Source organism: Pipistrellus hanaki, assembly GCF_964339955.1.
Source record: "Pipistrellus hanaki genome assembly, chromosome: 7".
Lineage (NCBI taxonomy): Eukaryota > Metazoa > Chordata > Mammalia > Chiroptera > Vespertilionidae > Pipistrellus > Pipistrellus hanaki.
This window is the reverse complement of record NC_140509.1, coordinates 38,061,321-38,082,838: the sequence shown is the minus strand read 5'-3', so window position 1 is coordinate 38,082,838 and position 21,518 is coordinate 38,061,321. Positions and strand designations below refer to the sequence as shown.

Genomic DNA, 21,518 nt, shown 5'->3' with positions numbered 1-21,518 from the left:
TGAGAAACAGTTTGTGCAACAGTCCTCAATTCAGAATGCCTTACCTGAAGGTCTCTTTGGTCTTTTTTATTTTCCAAACTAGGGTTTTTCATAATAAACTCATTCAGAACCCTAAAGGAGCCAAAACAAAACAAAAGACCAGAAATATTGAATAAAATGATGCAATCTAATTTCTCACAGTGATCAAGTGACTCTGTGGCCTCAATTTCTATTGTGTGTGTTTAATAAATATATATGTTGTATCCTATGTATCCTTTGAATCATATTTCCTCTTGCTACCTCATAATTTCTTTTCACGATTATATATATTGTATGTTTAATGAATATATATATTGTATCATATGCTATGAAAAGATATGTCCAAGGATGTTTGCATAACAGCATTATTTGCAAAAAGCCCAAAACTGGAAAGAACAAAAATGTCCAGCAACAGAGATACACCATGGCATAATACATGCAATGAAATACTAAACAGCAATAAACATGAACAAATAACTACATGAAATTACATGGATGAATCTTAACAATGTGTGAAGGAAGCAGACACTAAATAGAAGTTATAGTTATACCCTGTTTCCCTGAAAATAAGACAGTGTCTTATATTAATTTTTGCTCCCAAAGATGCGCTAGGTCTTATTTTCAGGGGATGTCTTATTTTTCCATGAAGAAGAATACGGTACCCATTTATTGTTAAATGAAAATAAATTTATTATTTGTGTTGATAACAGTAGTTATCAACACAAACCAGACAAACTGTGAATCCTACAGTATCAAGAATTTACTCATTTATTCAATGACAATCATGTCATCATCTTCTGGAACACCATCATAACAATCCAATTCAGAATTTCCTGGTGAATTTCTTGTGATTCCATTTCTTTCAGAATCAGTGGACCAAATCTCTCATGTTTAGCCTAGGGGGGGCCTTATTTTGGGGGGATGCCTTATATTTCACTCGGAAACATCAATGATGAGAATCACTGATTGGTTACCTCCTGCACACTTGTACTGGGGATTGAGTCCAAATCCCGGACATGTGCCCCGACCGGGAATCGAATTGTGACCTTCTGGTTCATGTCACCTCCCTCTTCTAATCCACAGTCTCTCCTCACGAAATAACTAGTGTTGTAAGCTTTACACTAGCACATTTACATTCTGTATATGTATAAACATGATTTCTCCATCCCTGCCCACTCCATTGTTTACAGGCCTCATGTTATACATCTAGTTTTATACCTTGAGAATTCTGAGATGGTAGAGATCACATGGTTACCCAAAACAACTGATAGATAGCAATTAAGATAATGAACATTCATTTATTCAAAATAATATTTTTAAGTACAATAAAATTGCTTACCCAAGTATAAGGAACTGCCCTGGGGCTGGAAGACTCAGTTGTATAGAGTCTTTCAGTAGGATCAAAAGTGATGCCCAGCTATCCACTAAATTGGACACTGGAATTCTGCAAGATAAATATATTTTTTTATATATACATATATAGAAATCCACAGTAAACTTTAACTTTCTTTATAATTTTACCAACAATCTTTAACAAAATCTAGTTTCTCTGAAACATTCCCTAAATTTTTATAGACTATGAGAAAACAAAAATCCCTAAAAGCTTTCTCTTTTATTCTGTTATATAAAAAGAATATCAAATAGATTTAATACACAGTATGATTTATTAGTCTAGAAATTTTGCTGTAGAGACCCTGTTTTTAACACATGGACTCTCAAAACTAAAATACAACTGAAATCTCATTTTAATTACTAACATCATAGTCATCGACTTCCTATCCTGTTCTCTCCACTTCTTTTACTAGTTCTTTTTCTTCATCCATCAGTCTGTCTCATCTTTGGGAGACCTGTTAACCTAACCTAAACAACAATCTCTCACCTATAGAGAAATTATCTTGTGTCTGATCTTAACCCTAACACCTCTATGTGTCTAAGTTTAGATTTTAGGCAGTCACAACCAGTTTTAATACACAATACAACCTAACTTTATAATAATGTCTGTCACAAACCACAAAACGATGCCAGGCTTGGTGATAAAACCAAATTACCCTATAACAGAGGATAAGGATTCAAGTTCTCTAGTAAGAATTATATCAAAATTGAAGTCAACCAACTTTCTATTCAGGGATTAACTATACGGAAAATTGGAATGCCATAACAAATATATATTTTCATATTATTACTAACATTTAAAAAATCATATTAGGCCACCACATATTTACCTATATAAAAATAATAATAAATTTAGTGGCAGTAGGCATGGTTTCAATAGTAGGCTTTTTATTTATATTTAAATAGTTTTCTTTCAATTCAGTGTCTTAATACCCAGTGTATCTTAAATACACTTAGGTCTTCAGGTTTTATATGTTTGGGATCTGAAGATATCCAATGACTTGTATTAATATATCCAGAAACAATGTTTCTGTTTCTATCACTTGTTCTTTTAGTTTTAGGGGAAAGCAATAGCAACTTCTTGAAAGAATTCAGGTGCTTTTCTCCTAAGTTTCCTAACTTTTATACATTGCTAATAGAGTAAGGAGAGATCCACATCAGTTATCTTACCTTTGAATATAAGCATAGAAAAACTGAAGCATGCAGACTTCCAAAGAAAGATGTTTCTATAAACAAAAGAAATCAATTTTACAGTGAAGAAAAATGCTGCCTTTGCTTTTTCATTGTTGCAACTACTCTGAATTTTACTGCCAATTTTTAATTAAAAAACGAAACAAAATCAAACACAAATTTGTCATAAAAACAAAACAAAACCATGCAGCTCTCTTTCATTTAGTATGGGAAAAAACTCGAGCTATTTAAAAAGTTGAAAATGGATGGAAAGAGTAAAAAGATTCTCAATTCTTACCCTACCACTCTAGCTATTACTTTTAAATGATCGATTTACCCTGTAAGTACCAAAACTAGTTTTACTTTCATTAGTTTATGCTTAGTTTGTGCTATCAGAATTAAGTTGAGATTTTTTTATAAAATGTGCTTTTAATCTATTTTATCACACATTTCTGTTAAATTAATATAGTTAGCCAAAATTGGGAATAATGCCTAATATCTAAAATGTAGACTTATCTAAAAATAATGCCTGAGTGAAATATATAATAAAAAGAAACACCTGTACTTAGAATTAATACTAGGTAAGAAAAGGAAACTGTTGACCACTGACATCCAATTTGTTCCCTTTTTAGTAGAAAATATTCCCTTGAAGTTTTCCCCTTTTGTTACAAAAAAAAATGAAGTATCTAATCTACTCAGAACTTAGAAGAGTAAGAACAGAGGGGTAGTAGGTCGAGAGAAAAAGGGAGGAAGGGAGGGAAGGGGGGGAGGGGGGAGAAGGGGAGGGGGAGAGATAGGGAGGGGGAGAGAGGGAGGGGGAGAGAGAGAGAATGTGTGTGAAATCTGTTCTTGTTTTCATATCTTGCACACTTAGTCCAATATTTGGTACAAGTAGATGCATAAAATATTTTGCTGAACTGAGTGTTCACAGGCAAATTTAAAATCTTATCACAAATGCCCCAGAGGTGATTTCAGAATAGTAAGAAAAGTACTAAAAAGGTAAGAACACTGGCTATTTACATATGCAAGCATATTTTCTCTATTGGCAAATCAAGGAAAAAATTTCAAGATTTTCAGATCTGTGTAATAATTCTTTCATGGATGTGATTAGGTCTCTTTTGAATGGCCTGAAAGTCTAATGTTTGCAGTTAATAAACAATTTCTAAGAAAAAATGACCTCTTAAAATTGCTAGAATTAAAAGCAGAAAAAGTAGAGAGGCCATAATTTTACTACTTGTAGAATTTCATGTCTTCCCAATTAAAACTATGAATGCAGATTGTGTTATTCATTTTCTGTAGCTCTTTGAAGGTACAGTCTTGTACATGATCAAGAAATGACACTGACTAGAACTAAAGTTATAGCAAAACAGGTAAATTTACAGAATTAAGAGATTCATTTTGAGCAACAAGACAGGGATGCCCACTTTCATCACTCTTATTCAACATAGTACTGAAAGTCCTAGCCACAACAATCAGACAAGAAAAAGAAATAAAAGGTGATCCAATTGAAAGGAAGAAGAAAAACTGTCATTATTTGCAGATGACATGATACTTTATGTAGAGAATATTAAAGATCACACACACACACACAAAAAAAAAACCAACACAAAACCTATTTGAACTGATAAATTCAGTAAAGTAGTAGGATACAAAATAAATATCCAGAAATCAGTTGCATTTCTATATATCAATAATGAACTATCAGAAAGAGAAAGTAAGAAAACAATCCTATTTATAATTGCATAAAAAATATATAGGGATAAATTTAACCTAGGATGTAAAAGACCTGTACTTAGAAAATTATAAGACACTGAAGAAAGAAAATGAAAAAGATACAAGTAAATGGAAGCATATACTGTGGTCATGGATAGCAAGACTATTGTAAAAATGTCCATACTTCCCAAGCAATCTATAGATTCAACATAATCCCTATAAAAATATGAATGGCATACTTCACAGAACTAGAAAAAAATATTCCATAAATTTATATGGAACCACAACAGACCTGAATAGCCACAGCCATCTTGAGAAAAAAGAATAAAGTTGAAGGAAGCATGCTACCTAATATCAAACTATACTATAAGGCCATAGTAATCAAAGCAGCATGATATTGGTATAAAAACAGACATATAGCCCTGACCAGTCTGACTCAGTGGATAGAGCGTTGGCCTGTGGACTGGGGAGTCCCAGGTTCAATTCCAGTCAAGGGCGTGTACCTTGGTTGTGGGCACATCCCCAGTGGGAAGTATGCAGGAGGCAGCTGATCGATGTTTCTCTCTCATCGATGTTTCTAACTCTCTATCCCTCTCCCTTCCTCTCAGTAAAAAAAAAAAAAAAAATCAATAAAATATATTTTTTAAAAACCACCACAAAAACAGACATATATTAATGGATCAGAATAGAGAGCTGAGGAAATAAACCCATGCCTGCGTGGTCAATGAGTATAATATTTCACAAAGGAAGCAAGAATATACACTGGGGGAAAAATAATCTACTCATTACATGGTGTTGGAAAAATTGGACAGATACATGAAAAAAAATGAAAGTAGACTATCTCATTTCACCATATATACAAGTATAAACTCAAAATATATTAAAAACTTAAATGTAAGACTGGAAACCATAGAAAACATAGGTAGTAAAATCTTGGACATTTCTTTTAGCAAGTCTTCTTGGGCAAGAAAACAACAAAAGCCTGCACAGCAAAGGAAAGTATTGAAAGGAAGGGAGGGAGGGAGGGAGGGAGGGGGAAAAAAGACAACCCACTGAATGGAGAACATATTCACCAATGACACATATGATAAAGAGTTAATATCCAAAATTTATAAAGAATTCTTATACTAAAAAAAAATGCAAATAATCCAATTTAAAAATGGGCAAAAAACCTGAATACACTCTCTCAAAGAGGACACGCAGATGGACAATAGACATATGAAAAGATGCTCAATGTCATTAATCATCAGAGAAATGCTATTTAAAACCACAAGAGATATCACCTCATGCCTGTCAGAATGGCTATCGCCAATAAATCCACAAATGGCAAGTGTTAGCGACAATGATGGCAAGTGTTAGCGACAATGTGGAGAAAAGGGAACCCCCGTGCACTGTTGGTGAAATGCAGATTGATGCAGCCATTGTAGAAACAGTGTGGAGGACCCTCAAAAAATTAAAAATGGAACTGCCTTATGACCTAGTGATTCCACTTCTGGTATATATACAAAGAAACCCAAAACATTAATTCGAAAAAATATATGCACCCCTATGTTCAGTGTACTGTTAAAGGACCAGAACCCTACCCGCCTTCCCTTTCCTGACCCTAAGAATTAGGTCACGCAGCTGTTGAGTGCCTTAGACGTACATATAGAGATATGAGCAGTAAACTGCTTTTCACTAGCTACAGAATGATCACAATAGTAAGTCACTGAAGGAAGTTATTGATAACTGTTTTTATTACAGTAGTGCAGGGGCTACATGCACTCATCTCTGCACAAAGGACATTACTGTACAACAAAAACCTTACCTACCAGCATCATTTTTCAAATAGAACTGTAAACAAAAGCTGAGAAGAGCTCTTCTTACCTTGTCTTTTGCTATGGCTGGGGGCTGCTTTAAAACTTCTTTCACAGTCTGTATAACAGTTTCTGTCCTCATGACACTGATTGAGCGAACCAGTTCTACCAGTAAAAGCTGTTCTTCACTGGCTGCAGGAATAACCTAGATAACACATTATTGTATTTATATATGAGTATACGTAAGTCTTTTAAGAGGACTTTCAAAGGATTTTTCAAGTTTGATTATATATCTGGTAAATTTTATATTTTTTATCAGTAACACATGTATATTATTTTTTAAAAATCATATAGGACCAATAAGCCTGAATTTTTTAAAAAATTGCAGTGCCCTATCCTTTCTCATGACCCAAAGCAACCATGTTCAACTCTTAGCTCTTTTCTATTATTTCTGAATAAAACACAATGCTATTATATTTTCCTATTTCACTCCCTAACTCGCCCCAATTTTAGATATTACTTACTGACTTCTAATTTTAGGATACAATGATTGAGGTAGCTTACTCTTTTCTTCCTGTTCTCCCAACATAGTTATATCATTAATTTTACATGCCTACTTATGGTTGTGCTGTATATTGCACTATCATTGCATTTATCTTCTAATTAAACTTTTTGTTTTTCCTACAATTAAGATACTGCTTTTTTAAAATTTGGTTTTCTCTATTTCTATCACAAATTCTTCCCCAATGCTCCAGTAACTATAAATCTCTTTAATTATATAGTCAAACATACTAGGTAGTTAATTTTCTCCCTTTCCTCCTCCATTTAGTGTGTACTTTTTTTTTTTTTTTTTTTTTTCCCCCCGTGATAAATCTGCTCAATGTCTTTCTGTTCTACCCTGGGTTCCTGCCCTCTAGGCTTGCTAACAGTATCATCTTGATATCTCTCCTGTGACCATCAGCCTGGAAATTCCCTTTCTTTTTCTTCTGTGTTGGAACTCCTATTGATTGGATCCTAAAACTTCTTTCTTTTTGGTTAATTCCTCCTCTGGTGGAGATGCATTTTCCTGTAGTTGAGAAAGTGTAAATTTATGGCAATTTTTTTTTTTTTTTTGAGACATTGTATGGTTCAAAAACACCTTAAGTGACATTTTGGCTGGGTATGGAATTATAGTTTGAAACTAATTTTCCATCACAATTTCCAGTGTTGCTATTGACAAGTCTTATCATTATTCCAGTATTTTCTCTTGAGCGTATTTTCAGATCTCTTTAAATCCAGTGTCCTGGTATTACATGCTGATCTTTGTGGAGATCTTTTTCACAAACTGTCAGAGGAATGTTCTTGTACTATTTCTTTGATATTATTCTCTCATTTGTTTTCTGTTCTATCTTTCTGCAAAAAGATATTAAACCTCCAGTATCAATTCCTTAATTTTCTTCTGTGTATTTTACTGACTTTTTTAGAGAGCGGAAGGGGGGGGCGGAGTGAGAGGAGAAGAGAAAAAGAGAGAGAGGGGGAGAGAGGAGAGAGAAAGAGAAACACTGATGTGAGAGAGAATCATCAATCGGGTGCCTCCCATATGTGCCTCAACTGGGACCAAACCTGCCACCTGGGTATGTGTCCTGACCAGAAATCAAACCCTCCAACTTTTAGTGTACAGGACAACACTCCAACCAACTGAGCCACACCAGCCAGGGCTCACTTCTCTAATTTTCTTTTTTTCTTTTTTTCCATGTCCATCTTTCCAAGTTTGCATGCTATTTCTGATATTTACCTCTTTTGTTTGCAACTCTTAAAAGTTTGTTTTGGCCGAGACTGGTTTGGCTCAATGGATAGAGCGTCGGCTTGGGGACCAAAGGGTCCCGGGTTCGATTCCGGTCAAGGGCATGTACCTTGGTTGCGGGCATATCCCCAGTAGGGGGTGTGCAAGAGGCAGCTGATCGATGACTCTCTCTCATCGATGTTTCTAACTCTTTATCTCTCTCCCTTCCTCTCTGTACAAAATCAATAAAATATATTTTTTTTAAAAAAAAGTTTGTTTTGCTTCTGCTATAAAATTTAATATCCAAGGAAAATTTGAATTTTTGCAATGATCTTTCTACCAGTCTCTTATCTTATGGATGCAATATGGTTTCACTTATTGAAAGATGATATTATTGTTGTTGTTCACATCTTCTGTGATCTGCATTGTTTCTTCTTCTTTTTTATATATAGTTGTTTTGGTCTTTGACTATCATATAAGCTTTTTTCCATATGACTGTTAATCCTTATCTTTATATTCATAGCTTTAGATGTATAAACCAGTGATTGGACATTACATAACTTATTACCCCAATAAATCCAGTTTCCATCTGATACCACAAGGTTATTACAATATTATTAATTATATTCCCTATGAAGTACTTTATATCCCTGTGACTATTCTATAGCTACCAATTTGTACTGCTTAATTCCTTCACACCCAACCCCTCTCCCATCTTTCACCCCCAATCATCTGCCCCTCTGGCAACTATCACTCTGTTTGAGTCTGCTTCTGTTTTGTTTATAGTTTTCTTTAGATTCTACATATAAGTGAAATCATATGGTATTTGTTTTTCTCTGACCGACTTCTATAACTTAACATAAGACCCTCTAGGTCCACCCATGCTGTTGCTAATGGTAAAACTTCCTTCTTTTTTTTTTTTTTTTTTTTTTTATGGCCGAGCAATATTCCATTATATATATGTACCACTGCTTTTTTATCCACTAGTAAATAATGGTGCAGTGAACATAGGGGTGCATATATTCTTTCAAATTGATGTTTTGGGTGTCTTTGGATATATAACAGAAGTGAAATCACTGGGTCACAGGCAGTTTTAATTTTTTGAATTTTCTACAGTGGCTGCACCAATATGCATTACCACAAACAGTGCACAAGAGTTCCCTTTTCTCCACATCCTCACCAGCACTTGTATTTTAATTTACTGACAGCCATTCTGACCAGTAATATCTCCTTGTGGTTTTAAACGGCATTTCTCTGATGATGAATGACACTAAGCATCTTTTCATATGTCTATTGGCCATCTGTATGTCCTCTTTGAAGAAGTGTCTATCCGGATCCTTTGCCAATTTTATTTTTAAATTCTCATCTGAGGATATATTTTTACTTATTTAAGAGAAAGAGGAAGATAGAGAGGGGAGGAGGGGAGGAAAGAGAAACACTGATGTGAGAGAGAAACATTGATTGGTTGCCCCATGTATCTGCCCCAACCAGGGATCAAACTCCCAACACTGAACCCCCACCTTGGTATCTGCTCTGATCTGGAACTGAAACCCTGAAACCCAACCTCTGTGGTATGGTACTACGTTCCAATCAACTAAGCTACCTGCCAGGGTCCTTTGAGCATTTTTAATTCAGATTGTTTGTATTTTTTGAGTTCTTTATCAATTTTTAATATTAACCCTTTATCATATGTATCATTGGTGAATATTTCTCCATTCAATGGGTTGTCTTTTCTTTCTTTGTGATGGTTTCCTTTGCTGTGCATGAACTTTTAAGATAATGTAGTTGCATTTGTTTATTTTTCCTTTTGTTTACCCTGTCCAAGGAGATTTGTGAAGAGAAATGTCCAAGATACCTATTTATGTTTTCTATGATTTTTATGGTTTCCAGTCTTACATTTAAGTTTTTAATCCATTTTGAGTATATAATTGTATATGGTGTAAGGAGATGATCTAGTTTCACTTTTTTGCAAATATCTGCCTAATGTTGCAAACAACGTTTAATTAATAGATTATCATTATCCCATTGTATGTTCTTGCTTCCTTTGTCAAATATTAATTGACTGATTTTACATATTCCAGGATTCTAATTCTGTCCAATGTAATATCTACTACCTAATTCTCAAATGTTAAAATAATGTCATATAAGAGAAATGTTTATTTTTAGTACTTTAGAAATGTCAGCATGAATATAATGTGAATTCAGCACAAAAATAACATATCAGAAACCTCTAGCTAGACAAATCGTGTATCTTGTCCGAATGTAAATAGCCTTAATATTCTAACGTGTCACTATTTATTTCTAATTATAGGACAACTTTCTTGAGCTTTAAAAGTCACAAAGTAACAAAATTTTCACGTATATAACCCAGCAAAAAACAATTTACGAATTACATTTAGAAACAAGCTATTTAACCTATTATGTCATAATGAAAAACTAGTGAACATAAAAACTTTTCATACCTTTGCTTTGTATCCTTTGAATAGCTAGCACAGTACTATATCATCATGGCTGTTTAAATATGGCTACAGTTTTAATATCATACTAATTTTTCTTTTCACATAAAAAAATACCTTTTATAATTATTTAAGAAATTTAAGCATCAAGTTGTTACCTAAACAGGTGCACAAAATGTTGCTTTTTCTACTTACTTACCCGATACTGGCCCTTTTTAATTAATGGAGAGTTGAAAATTAGCTGGTCATCAAGTGATATTGTTTTGTTCAATATCTTTTCATTATAACATGGATGAAATGCTGTAAGAACTTAACTGTTGTTTATATCAATTAGCCTATGGTAAAATTGGTTTCCTTATATGTTTCAAGAACCCATGGTCAATGTTAAGTGAGGACTTACTGTACTCGCCAAATGCTTTACCAAACAAAAAAGTATAAAATGATTAAATACATACCTTGGTCCTGTTGATATTTTTATTCTGCCTTCTTTCGTTCCATACAAATGCAATGGCAGCCATAAAGTGAACACCATGATTCATTGAAATGGGGCCCAATAATTCAAGAATTTGCTGTCTCAAGTTCTAAAACAAGCAAGTGACGAGTAAATTAAAAAGTATGAAATCATTAACAACTAAACTGCACTTTTTTTCTTGAAGTAATGTACAGTATTTACTCTACCTAAACAACAGTAAACTTTAATCAAGTTAATATATGCAACCATGGTCATTTTAATTCTAAAAACGAGGCCGTAGGGGAGGGTGTCCCACAAAATGACAACCAATCAGATAAATTCAAGAGTGTAATTAGTATGATGAAATAACAGAAAAACACAATATAGTTGACCCTTGAACAACAAGTATTTGAATTGCAAAGATTCAATAATATGTTAATTTTTCCCCAATAAATACTTGCACTATTTTCCATCTGCATTTGGGAGTCCATTGATGTGAAGTCCATATATGTGAATACAATAGTATGCACTGTTCTCGGCTATTCTATATAGGACACTTGATCACCTACAGATTTTGACACCAGGGGAGGTGTCCTGGAATCAATCCTCCACTGACATTGAGGGGGGAAAATTTGGAGGCAGACAAAAGTTACTCATAGATTTTCCAATGCACTGGGATCAGTACCCCCAACCCATGTGGCTCACAGGGCAACTATACATGAAATTCAATTACGTTTAATGTAGATTCATTATTAAGAGGGGAAAGAGTTTTACACTTTAGTAAAATTGAATAAAATAAAAACCACAGTTGAATCCAAATATCAGTACTTAGACAAAATTTTCCTCATGATTCTAACCCTACCCCTTTTCCCAATTACAAACATGTTCCCATGACTCAAAAGTCCAGGAAATCAGGTCTAGATAATAGAAGAATGTCAATTCTAAAACTGACATAGCATAACACACTTTTAAAAATTAATATAATTTTCTTCTAAGTATAAAGTAGAAAATCTGAAAAATATGTAACAGTATTTTTAAAACAAACATTAATTCCACCATTCTGAGATAATCACTATTAACACTTAAATTTATTCCTTTTTCTGAGAGAAATTTATTTTCTTTACATAACTGGAAATACAGCATTTGTTCAACTAAGTAACATCCCTGTTTCACTAAACTTTTAAGCATTTTTCTACCCACTAAGAATTCTCAAAACTACAATTAATAGTAGCTACATAATGCAACCCTAAAAAATAATTTACTTAACCATCCCCTTATTTATTATTTAGCATCTCTCTGTTTGCCTTATATCTTTTCATAATTTTTGATTACTTTAAAATTCACTACTAGGTAAAAGGCTATAAATATTTTAAAGCTCTTTGAAAAGAACAAAGTTTAACATATATGAATAAACATAAAAAACATTGTCATATGAAAACTAAATACAAAAGATGAAATAATGTGTGGTCCCGTTTATTCAAAATGCTCAGAAGAAACTCTTCATATAAAGAATACAGATTAGTAGTGTATGGAGGTTAGGGGGAGGAACACGGAGTGACTGCAAATGGATATGCGGAATCTTTGTGGTAATAGATATGTTTGAAAAGTAGAGTGTGGTGATTGTTTCACTACTCTTCAAGTATGTTTCTAAAAATCACTATATTGCATGCACTTTAAATAGATGAATTTTATGATGTGTCATAAAATTATTTGGTAATTATCCAATACACTAGAGTGCCATACATACTACTGAAATTATTCATAAATTCTGAATATAATTTCTGGAACAGTGCTAAAACAGACTCTTAAGCCCCAGGTGAAGTGTGAATTTCTAACCTTTGTGGCTCCAAGATTAATAGTGGTAACAGATGCAGATGCAGCAACAGTCATCTTTTCCGAAGAATCAGCCTGATGCAGTATGCTCCAAAGCAGTGTCACAGAGGACATGATCATATGAAGGATTGAGAGGATTCCTTTGCGGGCTTCATACAAGTGCCTGTGGTCTACATTGACCCAAAGCTATTAAAGTTGGGGGGAAAACATATTATCACTTACTGAGGTTTTTAAATGGGGACTTGTATAGCATAATTTTTTTTAAAAGTAAAATATTTATGCAGTCTTACTTGGAGATACTGTGTAGTGGGATCCAACAAACAGTAATGGATAATGGCTGTGATCCCTTCTAAAAGAATAAGGATCATATCTGGTGGAATAATTGATGCCATCCACAGAGGCCTGAAATAAAATGCATTCATTTGAACATAAGTTCTGAAAAACAAAAGTCCATATTTTATTAATATTAAATGTTCTAGGCACATAGTAAGTGCTCAATAAAGATTATATATGTAAATGACTAAAATAATAAATTAGTAGCTTTTATGTCCTAATTTATAAAATATATGTTACATTATATGTACTAAAGTTGTTTTTGGCTAAGATATTATATACAATGTAACCAATGCCAGTAAATCTCTAGCAACTGTGTAGGGCAGGCAAATCAATAATAAATAATGCTGGCAGTTTTCTTATATTTTACATGTAGTTGCTGAGGTTATATGGGAGACAAACCAGAAATTAGTCTACATACTAATCATCTGGCTCATTTGGCAGACTAATTTTAAGTATGGCCTGGGGATACATATGGAATTTCTCCTCCAAACAAGAAATAAAATCAGATAGGAAAAGATTTGTAATTTTAAATTAATTTAGTGTGAAATTAATTTGCACTTAGATAACATTCAGATAAAACTAGGGAAACATTTTTTCTGGGCTATTACTTTTGCTAGCTCAGAGAAGTAGAACGGAATTAATTTCAGCCCTTAGGAGGAAAAGGCTTGTTTAAACATTTCCTTATCTTTTCCAATCACCATTGTTTAATTATTACTCCTCAAGCTGAATTTTCTTCTTTGTGAAAATAACTTACTATTTGTAACCTACCTAGTGATACCCACTAATTTACTCAAATTGTGACTGACATTCTGTGTGCCTAAGCAGTTATATATGTGTGAATGTCAATTAAAACAAAATTAAAAATCAACTCTTACCTACTATCAGATAATCCTGTTTCATATTTGTACTGCTGAATTAGATTATCTAAATTTCTGCAAAGCTGTAGTGTCACAGAAACAACCACTCTCTGTAGAACTTTTCCCATGTAAGGCAAAGTAGATGTGATTAAACCAATCCATTGTGGGTGCATCTTACAAGCACAGTGTTGATGTAAGGCCCGTATCACTGCACAGAGGAACATGCCTTGGCATGTGATTGGCTGAGCATGCAAATACTGAAGAGAAGTCATGGGCTGATGGGGACTGATGTGTTCCAGATCAGATACAACAAAATCAAAACCTGTTTCATTCTCTTCAGGGACAGTCATTACCCAGTGTTCTAGAACAATGAGTCTCTGAAGAACTTTAAGAAGTTGTGACTGGAGTGTGCTGCCATTGTCAAACTCATCCTCGGAGAAATTGATAAGGCTGTCCTCTGAGAAACCTTCTTCCACAGCAATCACATTCTTACCTGCCATTTTTTCACTATGCCATTTCTGTGCACTAAAGATAGATGACAGCAAACAGTGAAGAATTACTTTCTGAACTTTGCACTTAGATAACATATCAGAGATAAAACTAGGGAAACCCTTTGCTGAGTTTTCTATTACTTTTGCCAGCTCAGTAAAGAGAAGTGTCAAAATTTCTATGCTCATCATCTGCATGTTCCGATTGCCTATTAAATCCTGTGCAGTAACCTTGACATGAGTTGGATAATGGCTACGCATGTAATATAAACAGAGGGAAATGAGAATTTCTATGTACATAGAACTCCTGAAGTTATGATTTGAGTCCACTGGAATGTGACTATAAAAGTCTTTGCCCATAACAGAAATCCGGTGTCTGGCTAATAGATTCTGAAGCAGAGATAACTGAGGAGTATACACATTATTTATACTAGTGGTTGAAATGGCATTTACAAAAGCAATAGGGTTAGTTTTCAATATGGCTTTGATGGCAGAAAAAGCATACAGAGTCCTGGATGAGTCATACAACTGGAGATACAGGAGCACATGCTGATAGAGAGGATGGATGTTGAAACTGGGAGATTTCCGTGATCCTGGAGAACCCATGTCACTCTCAATTTCAGAAATGTCTCCCTCTCCACAGCTGTACCAGTTCTCTAAATCCAGACCGTCACTAAAAAATACACTGGTTTGTTTGAGTTTTTCATTTGAAGTTTTTTTCTTGTCATCATCCTTTTTCTTGGCAAGTTTTACTTTAGGTTTTGCTCCTGGCTGTTTGCCTGACTCCTTAACGATTGTTTCTTTCTCTGAGACTTTTTCTGATAATTTTTCTTTGAAGCTGAACTGAATACTACTGTGACTCCTCTGTCTAGATTTGGTTTCTGTGGAAGCAAGAGAAGAGTCATGGGGAGTCTGTGTGGTTTCAGAAATACAAGGTGAGGAGCTATTTCTGGAGATTCCAGTTGCCATGCACTCACGGCCATCTTCTGCAGACACAGAGAGAAACTGAGATCTTTCGTTACTCAGGGAAGTGCTCTGCTGAGTGGACTGATCTTCACTTTTAATTGGCTCCTCGCCTGGATCCACATCACCATGCTTTGGGGGCATAGCTTCAATTTCTAACTGAGAAGTAGCTGATGCTGATTCTTCTTCGAGGCCACTTACAACTTTACATATCAGGTCAAACACTACCTGCTGAACATCATCATCTGGGGAGCTTGTGTTCAGCATCTGAGAGTCCTCTTGGGTATTTACATTTTCAGGATCAACTTCGTAACTCAGGTTGTCCCCTGCAGAGGACTGTGAACATCCAGAGTCAGAACTCTGAAGTATTTCTATCTGTTGGTCTGGAAGATCAAAATCGGATACAATCATTGGAATTGTCTCACTGCTGGTACTTAGAAGGGAAAGTCTGTCACTTAATGGATTAACGGTGAGACTAAAGTTCTCTATTTCGTCCACGGTAAGCGGCTTTTCACCATTTCCTTTAGATGCAATGAGTTGTATTTGGCTTACTGGTATATGAAAAAATAGCAAAGAAGGAAAAATTTTAAATAATGAAAATGTAGAAATGTACACTGAACTCAAGAATTTTAAACATTAGTTTCAAAACCTACTTATATTTACTATTAAAAATCATATTTTACTATTTTACACTTTTTAAGTTAGAAATTATATAACTGTTAACTAGAATTTAATAAACACAATTCAACAATAGAAGGCCTATTATTCAACTGAATTAAACTTAAAACAGAAGAGTACATTTAATACAGATGAAATATAAAAATTTGCCCTGATCCCCAAATAAGACATCCATTTTTTTACTACAATTCAGAATTTTAGTGCTCTTTTCCTCCCTGTGTTATGCTAAAGAGAAGTATAAAAATACAACCTCCTTGATTCTGATAAAATTCAGAAAACGTTTAGGAATAATCTAGTATGAGTAATGCCCTAAAGCAAGACAATGAAGATGAGAGAAGAAAAAAGACAACATTGTTCCCTCTAAGGAGCTTAAAATCAGCGGGGGATCACGAATACATTGATCTATTTCTATACTTTTTGGAGAGCATACTACATTGATGGAATTCTTTTAGAATGGATGGAAGGCTTAGTTGCATATGAATTGTACAAACCAAATGCTATCACTTTCAGGGAAAGCATCATGATACCACAGGTGAGGGCTGAGATTGATTTCAGGAGAGGTGAGAATTCAGCAGACAAGCTGGAATCGTGATAGTAGGTAGCGATTAACACTTAGAAGTTCTGGCAATTAGCAGGGTGGGGCATCTTTTAGAAGATTCAGGGAAAGGAATCTAGAGAAAGGAACAGACTCTGTAGAAACTCACTAAAAGTGAAATAGCAGGATGGTGTAGTTCCAGCTTGCATCACTTACCAGCAGTGAGCCTTTGAGATAGCACAACCTTCTAAGAATCAGCTCCCTGCTCAGTATAATTACTTTTTAAATGCTGACCTCATAGGGTTGTTGAGATACAAATGATATTAAGTGAGAATCTTCTGTCCCTTTCATATAATAAATAAATCTAATTCTGTGTTATATAAGGCTTCACCCAACAGTTTGTAGAGTGTAATAACAGTATTTACCAAATAAAATATGCCAGTCACTAGATTAAACATGTCATAAAATATGACTTGAGAAATGGATTATGATTCCCATTTTACAGATGAGGAAAATGACTCATGAAAGATAAATATGCACTATAAGATTATGCATTCCTAGTGAAGTATCTGCAGAGCCTTGTAGGACTAGGATTGCAAAATAAAACTAAAGGTATTTCCATCAAAACTGAAGGATGTCTCTGACCAATGCTGTGATAACTCCCTGAAAGAAGAGTCAACTGATAAGAGATCCAACTCTTCTAAAAGGGTCACTGACAAAGCACATACAGACATGGCCCACATGAGCACTGCTAATGCATGCAGAGGGGAGAAAATAAGCCCATTCAAAAAAATATCGCATTCAATTTTCTTGTCAATCACTGTTGTGTTCAACTCTCACTTTATTTTAAAAACTTAACTCTAAACAGAGCTGTTTTACTTGCATGTGATATTCACCATTGCTACATGCAAAATTTTCCATGAAATGCTTGTCACTTTCTTCTCCAGGATAACAAGCCTTACTCCAGTAACGTTCTGCTTGGACACGCTGCACTGAAACTCTCTGAGTTTTGGGATGAAGCAGGAGCAATAGCAATGGCTCCAATACTCTTGCAATATCATGTCTTTGTAGAACTTGGTTTAGCCAGGCTTGTCCCACAGAGCTGGTAGAACCATCGACACTGTTAAGGCTATCTAACATGATGAACAGTGACCTACAATAAACACAAATAAGTAAAGAACAAAATACCCACTTTTACTGTGACACTCTTAACTTTTCTAAAATTAACATTATAAGTTGTGTTTCATATTTTGAATTAACCATTTAAACTAGTCATACTTCAGGATAACTTTGACCACAGCATTTTAATAATCTTAATCTCACAGTGTCAGTAGGTACAATAAGGAGAAAACTGTCTTTTCCCCTTTTGTAGGTACTTGGATTCCTAAAATTTCACAAGGATACATTATTCTTAAGATAAATAGTAAAGAATAATAATAAGAATAATAATAAGAATAATAATAATAATAAAACACCTTACAAAATTAGACTTGTTTTAGCAACATATTCCTGTCACCAAATATTGAACCCTCTTCCAATTCAAGTCAATGTTACCTCTATGCTGGTCCATGCTCCTCTGTCCCATTCTCTTTATGAATCAAAACTATGCACTTAATTCAAGGCATGAGGAATGGTTTGGATCAGAATACCCATGATTCAAATCTGGGCCATTCATTTGATCTCATGTGTGCTCTTGGGCAAGTCACAACTTCTCTGGGCCTTCACTGCCTCACTTGTACGATGAGGAAACATGGTCGTCAAATTAGAGATGATATTTGTAAAGTTTCTAGGCCTAGGGCCTACTTCGTTATAGAAGTTCAATAGCAGATCATTTAAAGATGGTGATGCTGCTTAAAAAGCACCAGTTGGCATACATTCAATAGAGCAGACATGTGATCTGAGCTGGGCTTTAAACAAAGATTTGTGGCCACCTCTATGAAACCTGCTGGTGAGATTGCGACTTTATGCCAATATACGAATCTACTTGTAAGTGACATCTACTTGGAAGTCAATGCAAATCTCATATTTTGGAATGAGTCATCTAAATAGGCTAGACAAATTTCAGAACCACTCTCAGGCACTTATAGGTTCTTTGAATCCATGAAAGGGATGTCAGTATTTTAGCTTTTAATTTTAATAAATACCAGTTCAGGCAAAAGATTGAGCATAACTGCTAGAGAAACACTTATACAATGTACTATTTACATGTTATGTTACTGAATGTGATTACAGATTCAAGAAGGCTGTTTCCACTGCTATAATCATGATACATGGAATGGCATCTACCACATTATTGGGACTTGATAAACAGTCATCCAACAAAAGAGGGACACTGAGTGCTCCAGAGCAAAAAAGGGCAAATCTGGCAGATAAATGAAATCTACTAGATACATGAAAATGCCATGAATTTTAATGTAGCTTAGATTTTTAACTAAAATTTATAAGTTCTATTTATAAAATGTGTACATTGCTATTGCCTACCCCTGCCAAATGAACAAAGGAGTCAACAAAAGAGACAGTAAGATATATAAGATAAGATAAAATTTTAACATTTTATAAGATAAAATCTGAACATAAAATGCAACCAACCTGTCAAAAGAACGAGCAAAAGATGAAGACTTATTTATATGGAGGTCCCTTGTTAGATGCCAAAGAACTGCAAACTTTGCATGCGCCTCCATCTTTATTTTCTGAGGAGGAATATAAGAGATTACATTATTTTACTTTCCTTTGAAGATATTAAGCTATTTTAGTAAAAAATCAAAGGAGCTATTTAAGAGTACTGTGTTCAATGTTCATGATACTCCAAAACTTTATTTTCTCATGGAAGTAGAAACATAGAAAATACCTAAATACAAAATATTAAACACAAAGGATCATCTTAGGCTGCCTGATAAATACTTATTAATTCAGAGAGGTAATCAGTTTACTAGGTTATTGTAAAGACGTGTTGATAATGTGCATCCCTCATGATATGCTCAGTATAGGAAGCACTTCCCCCTCATTTTGATACAAATACTTAGTAGTCAAAATTGACTTCATTATACTATTGATATATGATTTATTTTTGCTCCCAGAAATTATATATTAATCACAAATGAATTTATCACTTACAAAGATGGTTTATTTGATTAAAAAATTTAAATACCTAAAACATTATTTCTACAGAAAAATATTACACTATTTTGGGAATTATTTGAATAAGGTTTAAGTGTTAAGATAATAATGGCTACAACAATGTAAAAATAAATTGTTTAGAAAGGCCAGCATTTGGTATTCGATAATGAACACATATTAATGTAAATCAAGTAGAAATTGTGATATTATTAAAATGTTTATAGTCTTTCTCTAGCTCTTGTAGGATCCTTCAAGTAAAAGGCCTTCCCCCTCCTCCCCCAAATCCAGGAACAGCAACTATTTAAGTTGCTTGAGAATTGCTTGCTTTTTCTGTGGGCATAATAAATGTTTTTCCTATAAACCCTGTGTTTTTACATCAACCAATACAAACACATAAAAAAATAATAACAGGTACTTTTAACTTTTTACATGGCCGTGTAGTATCTTTATTCAGGACTTAGTATTTTTTTACAAATGAAATGTTACACAAGTAAACAGGTATGTAATTTGTCCTAAATATATGTAATGTGATGTAAACAAAATTTAATTGAAATATAAGGCTTTATTTAAAATTTTATTTCTGAACAGTTTTGTAAGAATGTGTTGCAGCTAAAATAGAATTTTAACATTTTTCCTAGGAATAAACTTTCCATTCTTTTTCATTTACTTCTCCATTTGCCACTTTCCTACCCTGCCAAATGTTTCATTTACTCAACATAATGCCTTTTTGTTTTAATGTTTCTTGTTGTTATTATTTTTTTAAATATATTTTTATTCATTTCAGAGAGGAAAGGAGAGGGAGAGGTAGAAACATCAATGATGAGAGAGAAGCACTGATCAGCTGCCTCCTGCACATCCTCTACTGGGGATAGGGCAGGCATGTGCCCTTGACCAGAATTGAACCCGGGACCCTTCAGTCCACAGGCCAAACCAGCTAGGGCATCACAATGCCTTTTTTGAGTATGACCCATTCAAACTCACTAGAATTGAGGCTTTATTCAATTAGGGCAATCTACTTCTAAAAGCTATTTAATAAAATCTTGAGTTTATATTACAGAGCAGGTGCAGGAAGACCACATACTTCATTAGTTATCTGGAATAGATCAATTAGAATGTGTTCCAACTTCCTCTCAGGCTCACTGGTAACTCAGACATCTTTACTCTGACCTAACTTCCTATACATTAGAATACAAAAATCCTTATTTTGGATATGTAATGTAATGAAAATAATACAATCTCACATATTAGCATTATATAGCTGATAAATGTAACTGACACCTATTATTTCATTTCCCATGTATTAATGTATCCATTAGTACCACAACTGAGGCCACTGAGGCCTCTTGAAATGAGTCTAGAACTTGGACCAGCAAAAACCTTAATCATAACTACCTATAACTAACTGGTGTCCTGAACCAAGAAACAAACCCAGTATTTAATTTTGAGTTACTTGATTTTTTATATTACAGATGTTTTTGTAAAGAATTTTCCTGTAAAAAGAATAGGACCTTTATTTTAAAGACATTAAAATCACTGAACAAACCTCTATTTTCTCTTGTTCAGATACTAGCTGTAATCATTTTCCTAAGGTTTCCCAACTTTACATTTGGTATAATAGGAGTGGGGAGTGGACACAGGATAAGAGAAGTCACCTTGTCTTTATGAGTTAACTGCTGGCTTATCACATCCTCACAGATGCTGGAAGAAGGAACCAAGTTATGTAACTGGTAGAACAGCTCCACACTCTTTTGGTGGTGCTGAGGGGTGCTATCTCCCAGCTGGTCCCACAGTGTGAAAGCTACATGCTGTAGAAAAAGAGGTAAAGGTAACAGTATTATAAAACCATGAATGTAAATGTAAACTCATTAACGAACTTCCTACTGGTACATACAAGTCATATGGCCAGAACTCGAAGGTCTTTGATACTCATTATGATACTGGGATGAGATTTAA

At 34.3% G+C, this 21,518-nt stretch overlaps 1 protein-coding gene across 9 annotated transcripts in view; it reads right to left on the bottom strand.

Moving 5' to 3' along the window:
* Positions 1-21,518, bottom strand: part of DOP1A (DOP1 leucine zipper like protein A) — a 73,169-nt gene that overhangs the window by 14,440 nt on the left and 37,211 nt on the right. For 5 of the 9 annotated variants that reach the window (XM_084890609.1, XM_084890602.1, XM_084890605.1 and 2 more), the window contains 11 exons: positions 21,218-21,370; positions 19,038-19,138; positions 17,345-17,601; positions 13,803-15,786; positions 12,882-13,026; positions 12,595-12,777; positions 10,763-10,888; positions 6,160-6,294; positions 2,581-2,636; positions 1,358-1,462; positions 45-111 (listed from right to left, as the gene is read on the bottom strand). In XM_084890609.1, the coding sequence (XP_084746735.1) occupies positions 45-111; positions 1,358-1,462; positions 2,581-2,636; positions 6,160-6,294; positions 10,763-10,888; positions 12,595-12,777; positions 12,882-13,026; positions 13,803-15,786; positions 17,345-17,601; positions 19,038-19,138; positions 21,218-21,370 (3,312 nt within the window). The remainder of the gene's footprint in view (positions 1-44; positions 112-1,357; positions 1,463-2,580; positions 2,637-6,159; positions 6,295-10,762; positions 10,889-12,594; positions 12,778-12,881; positions 13,027-13,802; positions 15,787-17,344; positions 17,602-19,037; positions 19,139-21,217; positions 21,371-21,518) is intronic. The other 4 variants (XM_084890604.1, XM_084890607.1, XM_084890606.1 and 1 more) reach the window with 1 other exon arrangement.